This window comes from Falco rusticolus, chromosome 8, assembly GCF_015220075.1.
Source record: "Falco rusticolus isolate bFalRus1 chromosome 8, bFalRus1.pri, whole genome shotgun sequence".
NCBI lineage: Eukaryota > Metazoa > Chordata > Aves > Falconiformes > Falconidae > Falco > Falco rusticolus.
Genome location: NC_051194.1, coordinates 50,425,375 through 50,439,734, shown reverse-complemented (window position 1 = coordinate 50,439,734; position 14,360 = coordinate 50,425,375). Strand labels below are relative to the sequence as shown.

Genomic DNA, 14,360 nt, shown 5'->3' with positions numbered 1-14,360 from the left:
TTACATTAAAAAAAAAAAAAAGGAGATAAGTTCTGCCATTTGTGCACAATTAAAAACTGAAAACTTGCATCAACACAATGGCAAAAGAAACATGGCATGTATGCCATGCCAGACTAAATCCTATTTTCTTATTTTACTTCCTTTTTAAATTTCACCAAGAAGCTGTGCACAGACATTAACACGTACCCTGAATAGGAGTGCACCCTGCCTCATTTCACTTAAGTGCACTGATGGACCAAAAATCAGCACCTGAGTTTAAGAGGGGGCTGACTAACCAGAAGTGATGCGTTTAAGAACACTGTGCAACAGCAGGTAAACAACGTAAGGTTTGGAATTCTGGATCTGAACATGTTCAGGGGAACTTTGGAGCTCCAGCTGTCCCTGCTGGCGTCCCCCTAAACTCTTCAGAGTCTCTGGGCTCTGAGTCCTGGCATCAGATTTGATGCCTAAATTTAGACAGCTGAGTACCACTCAGGGTGACCACTACCACAAAAAAAAGATTATTCCAAACCTTTAATTTGCTCTTTTGCTCTTAAGCCTCCTTTTTTCCTCCTACAAAAGCACAATTCACCTCCAGGCTGAAATCCTTTTATCTTTTGGGATTTAGGTTGCAGGTTGCTGTTACAACACCAAATGCAGAAAACTGCTGAAGACAGCCAGAGTTCATAACCCACGAGCATTTTTGGTAGGCTGTGTTATCTATCATGCAGTCAGATTACATACTAAAATTTTATTTGAGCATTGCTTCAGGTGCAAACACTCTCAAATGACTCTTGGGTAAGGTGACAAATCAAGGAACACAGGAAATGCAAGCACATGTGTTACCACTGGCACAGTGGCCACCAACATATTATGAGGATTTTTTGGTTTGCTTGTTTTTCCAGGTAACAAGGAAGAACTATTTTAGAGAAGAACAAAAGAAACACTTGGACAGAAAACCATAAATGTGTAGAAAGAGATTTACAATAAAACATCTACACAGTTAAAGTCATAATTTTAAATTCTGCTCCTGCATATAAAAATGCTGACTATGATGAGGAAAAAGCCGTCCATCAAGTATGTATCAAACTGTCAACTGTTAAAGGCCACACCAATGACAATTACTCTGCTGCCTGCTTGCAAATTACACTTGCCTGGACAGGCAGACAAATTATTTTCTCATCTGTATGTGCCTCAAAATATTTTTTAAAGCTCCTTCTCAGCGAATCGCAATGAAATTTCAAGTCAGAGTTGAAACAAAACACCATAAAGACTATATGCATACACACACAAATGCCAAATTGCACTTTAGCATAGACTATCCTTAGATCAACAACCTCTGAGCAGACACAATGAAAACAACACCACTTAAACCAGGAAGTCAGAATTACTTTTAAACCGGTTCAGTCATGAAATAGTTCAGGCACTGGAAACAAAATATTACAAGCAGGACAGTAATTTATATTTAAATATAGGAAAGGTCCTTAACGTATGCTTATTTTTATCAGAAAATTTTCACGTTAACAGGCACACAGTCAGTACTGCCAGTCAGCGCTTTTTGAAAGCACTAGGCCATCACTGGGGGTAAATCTGGTCACCCTCAGATTTATTGCTTACCACCACCCCAGGCATCAGGTAATGGTACTGCTGTGTACTTCAAATGTAGCTGACATGAGCTTGTACATTCTACCTTGTGATAGGACTGTACCACTGCTTTTTATTTTTTAAATATGTAATGAACCAACGATGTGACTTTTATGTTTAAAGCTAACTTAAATTGCTCATAATAGCACCTATCAATACAATTTCAGATCTACAGCTATCTGTTCTTTCCAAAGTGCATACTGCACTTTTTAAATTCCCATGGATATAAGATTAGATTAATGAACTAGGATGATGTAACGGTTAAAGACAATTGACTTAAACCTATAAACAGATGAAAATCCATTTCCAACAAGCTCTCTTTTACATATTAACTCAATGCAGAACAAAGTATTTCCCTATCACACTAAAAATGAGGTGTAATTTTTCTTACAAAGAAAACCAGAAGCAATCGCTTACAAGTAAATCCCAGTAAAGGCTTTAAACAGAGGCTGTTTTGGAGTGGTGTTCTTTGGTGCATAAAGTTCAGAAGAACTACTTTCTCTGGTTGTATGTGCTGTAACATACTAAGTCAGATTTCAGTTATCGAGCACAAGAACTTTTCTCACTTTTTATGACCAGAATTAAATTTATTTGGTGTCATCATTGTCAGAAATGATGCTTAATGAAACCGCTATGGAATATTTACAGTTACAGCTTTTGGAGTTTCAAAAACGGGCATGTAAGAATCACCTACATTCTTTCAGTAATGAAGTTAACCTAGATCCCATTTTAGGATAAAAATCCACATCCATTTGAAAAGAAATTAATCACTTCATAAGTCACTAGGATACGTATGTATCTACAGAAGATGTGAGAGCAATGCTGCTACTTTCTCCCCGTTTCACAGTTTCTCTCAAGAAGACTTCCAGCTGAAGGACAGGACTTCAGTTTGGATCTTAATCAGGTACTCTCTTCTTACACTTAAGAATACTCACAATACACATCAGATCTAGAGTAATTTCAGGATCTTCTCACCTCTATCAACAGAGGGTTCCTAATTTCAGCTCCTCATGATGCTGACAGGGAGCACCTAGAGTTTACTGGAGTGCTCAGAGGACTATTACTCTGCTCCAAAGGGTCTTGGTTCCAAGGCACCACGCAGAAAAGACCAAGCAGAGGGGAAGGAGATGCAGCAGAATCACCCTGGCACAAGGATTAATCATCTCAGAACAGGGAGTTGAGATTTTTGTTTCCTAACCCAAGCTCTAGTAAAATGTGCAATTTTATCCTTGCTGGGCAGATTGATCATGAGCTTTATGACCACACACTGGCCATTACCAACAAGAATCAGCACTTTCCACTGCAAGCCAGGCTTTCTCTTATTCTTGTCCAGGTGAAACATTTTTGTGAATCACACCATCACTGTGCACCCAACTGGTGTACATCCTCCAATCTCCAGCTTGAGACACAGGATTAAAAATTAGAGCACCTCCAAACATTTTATGTTTTTTAAGTATCATCTGGGGAAAAAAAAAGTGTTACATTAGAATTTCCCTACACATGCATGAAATTTTTGGGGGATTGGCGTTTTGGTTTTTGGTTTTTTTGGTTGTGGGTTTTTTTTTTTCTTTCTTTCTTTTTAAATGTAATCTCTTTCAAATGGCATTCAGATGTCAATGGAAACTAAACTTTAGATATACTTAAAAACACCAGTCGTCTCAGTCATCCAACTTGCTGGACACAGCAGAAAGTATTCATCCTATTAAACTGACTTTTTTTTTAAGCAGCATATTATCTGTAGTTACTGAATTTAAATCAATCATTTTAGGCTAATATATCCTATAAGATTTTAAAACTAATAGATCTCAGACTCTCGCACCTCATTTTTATTCACAGATTGAAAGGTGAAAATAAGCATTTCTTCTATTTCAATTCCCAGCCCATTTCTCAACTTCAAATGAAATACTTAATGAACTGTACTAGTTGAATAAACTGACAGAAAGAAAATATTCTGTGCACCTGCAAAAGAGGCCACACTGCCAAAAGCTGGTTTAGCACTTCAGCTAACATCAGTTACAGGTGCTTATGCAGTCACTTTTCCACCATTCAACAGTTTAATTTTCTTTAAAACTTTGGCAGCTAAACTGTACAGCTTGAATATCACTTTGGTAGCATTTCATTGCTAGTAGTAGAGTAGCATAATACATTTTTTCTAATATTTTAATGGCATTTTAAAGGAGTATCACAAATTATGGCACCAGTATAGTTTTTTTAATATTTAAATATGACCTGTATTTTATATATCTGATCTAAATTACAAACCATTTCTGTTTTGACCTTTCTTTAGAAAAGAAGTCTTGTTATGCTAATTTTTTATTCTGGTCATGATAAACTAGTTTTAGTCTCAAATTTCAAACTTCTTCCTGCCAATTTTAAAAGACATTAAGATAAAATAGTGAAACCTCCTGAACTTGAAAGTTTCTGCGAGGTTTCAAGGAGCAATAGGAACATACGAGCAGCTCTATTGGCTCCACCTCAGCTATTATCCCACATCTAACAGTGGCAGGAAATACTTGGGGAGAAGGCGTAACAAGGCATTGTATCCTACCAGCTTGCAAAAAACACGATGTTTGAAAGATCTCTAATCAGAGCAGCCTCTAGACCACTGTATTTTATCCGTCAAGTGATGAGCCACCACCTTTGAATTTGTCCAATTCTATTGTAACTCATTGATTTTTGGCTTGTAACACTGAATTACACAATTTAGTTGAATGCTTCATGAAGTTAATTTAGGGTTGTTTTGCTTTATAATCTGTTTAATGATTGTTCTGTTTGATACTCCTACTTTTTACGTGGCCAGGAAAGTGAATAATCATTCCCTATTAATCTGTCTTAACATTTAAAATGGTAAAATGACTATCTCTGTAGGAAATTTTTTTTAAAAGCTGTCCTCGTTTTGGCTGGGATAGAGTTAATTTTCTTCTTAGTAGCTGGTATGGTGCTGTTTTGCATTTAGTATGAGAGTAATGTTGATAACACACTAATGTTTTAGTTGTTGCTAAGCAGTGCTTACTCTAAATCAAGGACTTTTCAAGCTTCCTATGCTTTACCCTCTATGTGAGGATGTGCAGAAGAGACTGGGAAGGAGCATGGGCAGGACAGCTGGCCTGAACTAGCCAAAGGGATATTCCACACCACAGAATGCCATGCTCAGTATATAAACCGGGGGAGTTGGCTGGGGGCTGCTGACTGCTCTCAGGGGCTGTCTGGACATCTGTCAGCAGATAGCGAACAACAGTATTATGCATCACTTGGTGGGTTTTCTCCCTTTGGGTTTTATTCCTCTCTCCCTCTCCACTACAATTATTATGGGGCAGGGGGGTGGGGTGGTGCATGTAGTTTGGTTTGGTTTTGGGTTTTCGCATTTTTTTCAATTATTAAACTGTTTTTATCTCAACCCACAGGTTTTACCTTTTTCCAATTCTCCTCCCTATCCTAACTCAGGACCTAGGTAAACCATTACAAGGATTCAATCACAGAGGGTCGTTTGTCCCTTTTTGTGGGAGAGTTAAAAAGAGATAACCAAAATACTCTGCCGGATTCATCTTTCTAGTGAACATACTACATCCTCCTTAATATCTACAGTGAACAGACTTCCCTCTAATGAAGGAATGAGTTACAAAAAGAAAAATATAAATCAACAGCCAGTGTGTCTATGGGAAAATTGTGCAACATATTGGGAAGGAGGTGCATCTTTTGCCCACTATGTTCAGGAGTAGTAAACATAAAACTCTCCACTTTACTTGGCTGAGATTCTAGATATCTGTTGTGAAAAACAATCAAAATCTGAAGTGGCACTTCAAAGTAAAGAGACAAAAAATTAACTATCAACTAAGGCTCTTGAAAGGGTAAATTAAACAGAAAGCAACGAGAGCGCTAAATGGCAATGGGCAAACTGAATGAATCATTTAACTGTTATATGTAACTACTCTAATGACTTTCATAAAGATGGGTTCATCTGTATACTGGAACATGTTCATACAGACGCAAACAGTAAAGAATCGTTAGCAAACAAACATTACAAAAAATTGTGTAAAACTGTATTAGTTTGGTTTCTTAAGGAAAAAAAAAAAAAGGGTGATTACTACCTCAAGACCTTTAGTTGAAGTCCTATTTTTGTTAACTTGTACAATTTCAAACTATCAATCAGCCAAGCTTAGCAGGCTGATTTTCAACCTGAAATACACATTTTGCCATATTGCCTCAGAGGTAACACAGCACACAGTACTGTAGAGATTTATAAACATACATACACGCTCCTTTGTCTTACCTAGCACTACAGTGTACTGACAGAGGTTGCTCTATAGCCTTCCAGTACGTTTTGAAAGGCTACGCTATATCATCAACCTTCAGCTGCAAATACGTAGCTTACTAAGTGGGTTGGTCCGTTTCTTTTTAAGAGATACTACCTTAGAAACTAGCTATGCACCATAACAGCATATGAATACTTACAGCAACATTACAAAATTAGTAAAATAGACAAAAATCTGAGGAAAAAACTGACATCAAATAAAATGTGTCAAAAAGCAGTGTAGACTTTTGTAATAGAATTTATTCCATCATTCCAAGTCCCATTCATCACCTTCCTCAAAACTTCCCTGAGGTAATAAAAGGCTGGGAATTAACATTCAGAGAGCGACTCAGAAAAATGTATAACTTGTGATGGAAAAACATTTTTCTCCCTACTTAATATATTTTTATGGGGATACACCCTTGCCCCAAAGTACGGCACATTAAACCAAGTGCAAATGGAATAGAGACACGAGTAGTAATTGCTGAGAAACAATCTTTGGGGAAATTGGAGGCAGAGGGGCTATTAAAAAGAAAGGAGGTTCTTTAGTAACCAACTATGCACATAAATTTATTACCTACACTGCTACTAAATTCTGAGTACAGGGAAAGGAAGGAAAGACCAGCTTGTTTTCTGAATGGGCAACCAAAAGAGAAAAACACATGGAAAAAATATTTTTATATATTTTTTTTTTTCCTATATCTTTAGAGAAAGCATTATTGTATTCTTTTGCTGCAATACAAATACAAAGACAAACTTTAGCTATGCTAGTGCAAAGCTCAGTTCCATGAATCAAGGACAACTAAGTAATACCAAGCTTAAGTCATGAGGTCAAAATATACCAAGCCTGCACTCTGACAGAGATGAAAAGTTACCTTCAAACCTTTAGCTTGCCTGAGAACAGATACAATTTGTTTTACGAACATAAGACAACTTTAATTGATCATCACAATTCTTTAAAAAGCAGATTAAATTGAATGCTGCAGGGGAGAAAAATTTATCAAGTATAGTTTCATCCTCAGAACACCTCTGATGAACAACACAGAACAACGTTTGATATCGCTACTATAAGAGCTGTCTTCTGGTGCAGAGAAACAGAATAAAGTCATATTTGCTTAAAGAAATAAGCAGTGTTGCCTCAAACCACAGAAGGCAGCACGTGCTTCCACAATTAATTTATTTTAAAACTTACTAATTTAAAAATGTTAATTTTCCCTGAGTCATACAGGAGAGAATTATTACGTGCATGTAGTACACTCAGTGTACTGACAACATCTGAACACTCAGCCAACAAACTGACACTGCAAGACTAAGATGACCAGGATAGCTTTCCTGTAAGAAAAACTCTTTCCTACTTACTCTGACACAGCATGTGTCCTGTATACAAGCATTAGCAACATTTTATCAAATGAACAATTTCAGTTCACAGCTGTTTTCTTAACTTTTAAAACCCACAACCTTGCTGTTTCCTCTGTATTTAAAAAAAATACACTGCCTGTATATCTTAACTATCTCAACACCAACTTGAAAGAGGAAAACCAATCAAATAAATGCTGTTCAAAATGCCCCCAAGTCTACTTAGAATACTTCCACTTAAAAGCAGACAAGAAAGAGAAGGAATTCTGTCTGAGCTCTGATGCAGCACAGATCACATCCATACCCTGGAGGTAACAATTTAAGCCCTGTCAAGCTTATCAAGGGAGAATCTTCCAAAAACTCCTGGAAGAGAATTTTATAACCTGCTATCAATAACTATTTTAAGCAATATTTATCTAACTTCAATTTTAACCAAACACTAGTAAAGGTATAAATTCATTAAGAAGCTAAATTTTATTGTAATAACCCAAGTAACCTAATTGCATCTGTTTCCCATAATGCTTGTGTTCAGAAAACAGCTTCAGGAATCTTCAACCCAATTCCCAAAGAATAGGAGAAAGAGGTAAGAATAATTAAAACAACAGAAAACCCATCATGGCGATACCTACAAATACCTCACTTTTTTCCCTGCCTTAGTATTCAGAAGTGACAAGTCTCACCAAATACTGTCTTCCTCCGGGCAAAATCATGACTACTTAACACCGAGGAGAGGAGCAAGAGAAAAGCAAGAACTAAGTTTGTGTGCACTCAACGATCATCTATCAACTAAAGCAAATGAAACACTAAGACAATCATGAAGGCATTTCCAGCTCAAAAAGACATGTCCATAAAATTAATCCTCTGTAAACAGTGCTCTCCTTCCTGCCCATATGGACTGAAAAGAGGAAAAACAAACCGATACAATGAAAAAACCAAAAAGGCTAAACCTCTTAGTTCTCCTTTCCTGTTCCACTACCTACCATGCCATTCAGGCATTTAGTTACCTGTACCATTCCTTGAAATTCATTGTAATGTCCACATCACTAGTGTAGTCTGAGTTCTGCTAACAAGGAACAGTCTCACAAGACAAGCTCTCTCTGCTGCCCGTTCACAACCATGTCCTCATGTTCTCTACTTACCCACAGAAATACCAAACCCAGTAGATCATTTCTTCACTATTTCAAACAGCTGATCAGACACATTAAATGGCTGTGTGTTTCTCTAAATTTTGTAATATTAACTAACAGCTGCTTTATTACCATTTCTATCGTAGCACAAAACATTCTTTACCCAATCATATCTTCTGTCAAATGGGGATTTTATTTTTTTAACAACAGGTCTGTATTTATCTCTTTGTCAACTGAAACACATACACCAAGAGTTTTAGTATTAAAAGAAAAAGGGTTTTTTTTATTTTAATTGAAGAAACTGGGTACAATTAACAAATCCCGGCCAGCCGTGATATTCTTTTGCACTATACTTCAATTATGGACAAAAAATAGAAAGGGAACTGGAGGTGTAACTGAACCCAAGGCCCCTCTGCAGAATCTACTATCAGTACTCTCCTGCTCACTAAACTAAAAAAGGTAGATATTTAGATCTACACTGAACAGAAACAAAATAAGCAATGCCCCTTCCCCGTCTTCATGTTTCTACAGAAATACAGCACTACTTGTCCAGACAAGAATGAAGGCAGCACTGGTACTTCGCAGAAGACTATGGTCATTGGGTACCCGTGCAAAAGTACACATGACAATCATTAGGTTTTCATCTACATCTGAATGGATGATGACAGGTTTCAGTAAGTGTTACATCCCCTGAGTATGCAAAAACTAAACTGTGGCGAAACTCCTACTTCACTGTGCTTAACAGGAAAATACTACGATGCAAAAAACACTACCAAATTGAGACCTACATACCTAACAGAATTACTGTGTTTCCCTCAATTTCATCCCTGAGTATCAGAAACTGCAGTAAAGCCTTTTCAGCTGTAAGAAACTATCAGGTATTGCTTACTTTGCAGTCTGAATTCAGCCACTGTCAGCAACACCACCTGATAACCCAGCTCTGCAGGGGAAGGAGGAAGGCACCCACGTATGCACCTCACCTTATGTTATGGACACAGCAGATACTGTGCTCACGAACAGTTACAGTCTTCCTGCATTTTTCCTAAACTGAATATAAGAGCCCACAGTTTCACCTATTTGACAACACAGAGTTAGCTTCAAAAGTACAGAAGCATACATTTCAGGGAAAACAAATAGCTGAATTATTTCCTGAACTGTTTTAAGAAGATACATGCCAAGTATTAAAGAAGTAATCTGATAATAAGTAAAACAACAAACTAATTTTGTTTCCTCCAACATTTTGCCAGTATGTGGAAGCAATATAAGGTACTTCTAGCTTTCAAGTCAAATGTAAGATTGAAAGTGAGCTAGAATAAAAGCAAAGTTACAGGTGATAAAGGAAAAGATAAGGGTAATAACTACATAACGGAAAAACTACGACTTCAGACACACTCAAGTCGATCAGTATTCTAAATAGCACCGACCACCAAAAAAAAAAACCCCTAAAAGAAGTAATCATACAATAAAAATAAAAAAAAAAAAAATCCCTCATCATTGCCAGCTCTACCTAGCCAGTAAAGGCTTTAAAACAAGTTAGTTTTATGTTATACCTAAACAGGATCAAATACACAATTTATAAAAAAGTTCGAAGGCAGTAGCTCAAGTGAATTTTCAAAATCAGTACTGATCCTCTCATTTTTAAGAACAAGTCTCTAGTTTCACATGCTTATTAAACATCAAGCTCTAAGAATTCTCTAAGCAGGTCACAAAATGGACATTGTTTCTATGTAAAACTGCGGATCTGGTTTCAGAGAATATAAAACACTCAACAGAAATTAATAGGCAAAATTGTTCCACAACCTGACAATTTATGTAACAACAGACTCCCTGCATTTATCGCTAAAGGCATTCTGCAAAAATACTGTAAAGGGCAGGCACATGACAGTTCCCGAAGCACAGCCCTACCATGGAAAGCAACACTTGCTCGCTGTGTAGATATTTAATCACATGCTTGCTCCCAAACCAAGAACAGCTTTTTTAAATTATTATTATTTCTTTCTGCTAGCAAGCGTGAGTCAATTCAATAATCAGACAGAGAGCCAAACTATTGTGGTTCATGCATCAATGATATGGATGCAACCAAATTGTCCTTCTATTTCTTCTTTTACTTTTCAATTTGCCTCTAGTGGAAAGAGGAACATAATTTAAGGTTCAGGGACTTGTACAGAAAAGATAAAGTCAAAAATTAAATCTGAAGAACTGCAATCCATGATGTAAAATCCAAAAGAGGAAACAATTACATTTTGGAGTGTGGACTGAGTTTACAGGACTGACAGGTAGAAAAATCTTTCATTTACCTTGTAAAATAAAACAATCTGAAAGAGAACTGTTGAGACATACACATTATATTTAAGTTCTCTATTTCAAGAAGCAAGCACCCATCTAAAACTTAAAATGTGTATATATATATATATAAAGTATTGCACTGAAAACAAAATAGAATCCTAATTGGTTGATCTTCTCACATTATATTTCATCTCCTTTACACTCTATAGCTGAAAGATTCCATAAATGCTATGAAAACTGAACTACGTGATAGCTTACTGCTGAGCTCAAGAACTCTAACATTTGACTGTTTTACATAAAATTGTGTAAGGCTGAAGTGTTCTTCTCTCCAGCCCTCGATTTACACACAACAGTATGCTAGACAGACCACTCTCGATGATTTTCTTTTTTTTTTTTTTTTTTTTTAATATGGCTCAGAAGTATATGGAGAACAATTTCTTTCCAAAACGTGTTAAAATGTGTTTACAATGTTATTTAAAAATATGCCATAAATGAAGTGGCAAACCATTCAACCATTGAACCTTTAGCCACAAGCTCTTCCGTAACTCATGCTTAACAAAACGACAGCTCAATCTCATAGAAGTTATGGCAAGAATAAGTCTTTTCCTAAAATTTTTAGGTATGAGAAATTCCTGTGTGTCATTAAATATAGAAAAAAAATTTCTATGTTCTAGAATATAAAGAAAATAGAAGTGATCCATTAATACAGAAGTTTGAGTCTAAAAATTTTCATGCAGCTTGAATTTCAGTATTTTCTACATAAGGCACAAAAATGAGCAGAGACTTCTGTTAGAAATTAAGTTACATACCCTCATCCAGTAAGCTTTATTAGAAATTTTATTTTAGCTCATTGTTTTTGTTAATCAGCCTTTTTACTTTAAAAATGTAATTAAAATAAACAGATAAGTGAACATACAGTTTCTGAAATCTTACCGCAGCCCTTTATACCCAGAAATTTTACTGCATGCCATTAGGAGACTGCCAGCAGTACTCAAGAACACCATGCTCTCTGGTGGACTGCAGAGAACCCTCTCCTGACCGCTACTCATTTGCTAAATGCTGTCAGTGTACTACTGCTTTACACATAGAAAGCAAGAGTATTGAGCTTCAATCTGTTTTTGAAAGCTTGTATATCTAGTATCTAGGTGACAGCTAAGCTTGCTTCTCAATCCAAGAAAGCATTTCAAACTGCTTTGTGTTCACAACGTACAAGACTTTAGGTCTTTATAATTGGAAACCAGTGCATGAACTCTTGGCCTGCCAGGCACGCTGAAACAACACAGGGGACCAGAGTTGCAGCACTTCACACAGTACCTTCTGATATAAGAGGAACTCAAACAGAAGCCTCTCCTAATCACAGTTTGCTCACCTGAAAGTCAGATAGGCAAACAGACCCTTCTGTGCAACTTCTTCAAAGGCAAAGAGCTGAACTGTTTGCAATCAGCATCTCCTCCTTTCTACCTCCCACCCCCAAAACAGGGTATTAGCTCAGATAATCAGTAAAACTATTTGCACGCTGCAGTTTTACACTCATTGAACCCAGGTTCCTCAATAAAAATGCTGGGTTTAGTGGTTTTTTTCAATGACTTTGTTACTTGAAAACACTACATAGGTTTTACCTCTTCTGCTCTCAGAAGATTACAATGAATGATTATCAGCAACCTACCCAATGAAAGAAAGGAGAGAAAAAGGAACACCAGCTGTAGGGATGGGCATAACAGCAGGATACAAGGCTTAGGTGCAAATTTGTCATGCTCAGTTGCAGTCTTCAACATCAATTGTTCAAAAGCCCAGCTTTTGTCATTGTAATTGTCTTCACTGAACTGCAAGGCAAACAATGGGGTGCTAAAGAAATTCTTTAAATACATAAGATTGGACTACAGACGTACTCAGAAAAGAAAAAAAGAAATAAGAAAGTACTATATATTGGTCAAAGAATCAAAAAAATATTCATGCAAAGATATACATACCCAGTTTTAGGGCAGAAGGAGTCACTTCAATCTCACCACCAACTGGCTGAAAGGCTGCTAGCTGAGCCGCTACCTCCGTCTCAAAAGAGCCTGGGCTATTTCTGTCTGTCAAATTGCCATTGGTGCCATCAGTCTTACGCTGAGTTTCTTCCTCATCATAAACAGCAATCAGCTATCAAAGCAAAAGACAATACAGTTTGTGTATTTAAAGTGTTCCCAAAATTCACCTTTTTTTTTTTTTAAAAAAAAAAGAAAAAAGTAAAACTTATCCTTCTTTAGGAGTACAAAAACAATGACCTTATTTCAGAACAGCTAACGATAAACATACAAATTCAGGAAAACACATACATTTGTGTTTAAATACATTGACTTCAATATGACTTAAGTATATGCTTCAGCACTGCCCTGTGCTGACGTGCTTTTCTCAGAGGTAGCACGCTACCATTAGTGAGCATTTTACATCATTCCAAAACATTTAGGGATGAACATGCTTAAAAACACAGAACAGTACTTAATTCTTGGGAGTGAAGGTTGCTATTATTTAAAAAAAAAATAGTGCTACTGACTGAGGCACTGCACAAGGGTAACACAACCATGGAAGCTGTGATGTGTAAGCAAATACATGTTTTATTTTTAAGTACCTGATAATTACACTCCAAGGACGAGATACACCCAGCACAGTGACAGAGTGGTGTTTCTCTAGTCACCCAACATAGCCTTCATAAGGATGAAAGTTTCTTGGTCCAGCTAGGAACACATACAGTCATCTCTACCCACCACATATCTATTGCCTCTTCCCATTCTCTCCTGCAAGTTTATACCAGATACACTGTTTCTGAGAACAGCCCCTTGGTCACCAATGCCACCACACCTTCAGGTGTACAGGAAGGCCAACGCTGAGCAACAACAGACTGCAAAGTCTGCTGTCCAAACACACGTTAATGTTGACACAAAAATGATTTTTAAAAAACACCAGAAAAGTGAGGTTTTGCCTCAGCTAACCTGGCCTTTCACAAGCATCTTCCTTTTGGTCCCTACTAATGGAAAGTAATCAGACCATGTGTACACAGCTTCATCAACAGAAGTGACTTGGATGCATGTGGCTAGATATTAACTGTGTTATGGTTCCCAGAAAACAAGTGAACTGTGTTAAGAGTTCTGAGAAAACCAACAAACAAAAAATTAATTCCCAATGCATCTAAACAAATGAGAAGACTTTGCCTAATAAGCATTCTAAAAGACATTTTCATCTTAAGGTGCTCATTTATTTCACTTTTCCTGAAATCCTTAGGATTATCTAAAGCTTTTCCTAGCTAATCATAAAAAAAGACCATGACACACACAACTGGTTACACAATATCAAGATACACACAGAAACAAGTTTAAAGAATTGATTTAGTCTTTTCTTCCTCTCTGTGTGTTATTTTAAGGTATATATAACCACTCTCTACATGCTAACATTAGTACATCAAATCTCCTCTGACACTACCAAAAAGTGTCAAAAATTATGTCCTATGATGAACAGTATACTGAAATAAAAAGACAAACATTTAAAGGAGCTCATTTGCCTAAGGGAAGAAATGAATGTATGAGACAGGAAAGAAAAGAAAAATGAAATGAAAAATCCTGAAGTGCTCCTAAGGAAGAAACTGACATTTTCAGGTCTTCCGCTCATTCATAATTTGGTTGCTAGAAATGTGTCAGCTC

At 36.8% G+C, this 14,360-nt stretch overlaps 1 protein-coding gene across 1 annotated transcript in view; it reads right to left on the bottom strand.

Annotated features, from left to right (window-relative positions):
• PARD3B (par-3 family cell polarity regulator beta) overlaps window positions 1-14,360 on the bottom strand; it is a 413,185-nt gene that overhangs the window by 275,584 nt on the left and 123,241 nt on the right. The window contains exon 3 of the mRNA XM_037397959.1: window positions 12,654-12,825. Within this exon, the coding sequence (XP_037253856.1) occupies window positions 12,654-12,825 (172 nt within the window). The remainder of the gene's footprint in view (window positions 1-12,653; window positions 12,826-14,360) is intronic.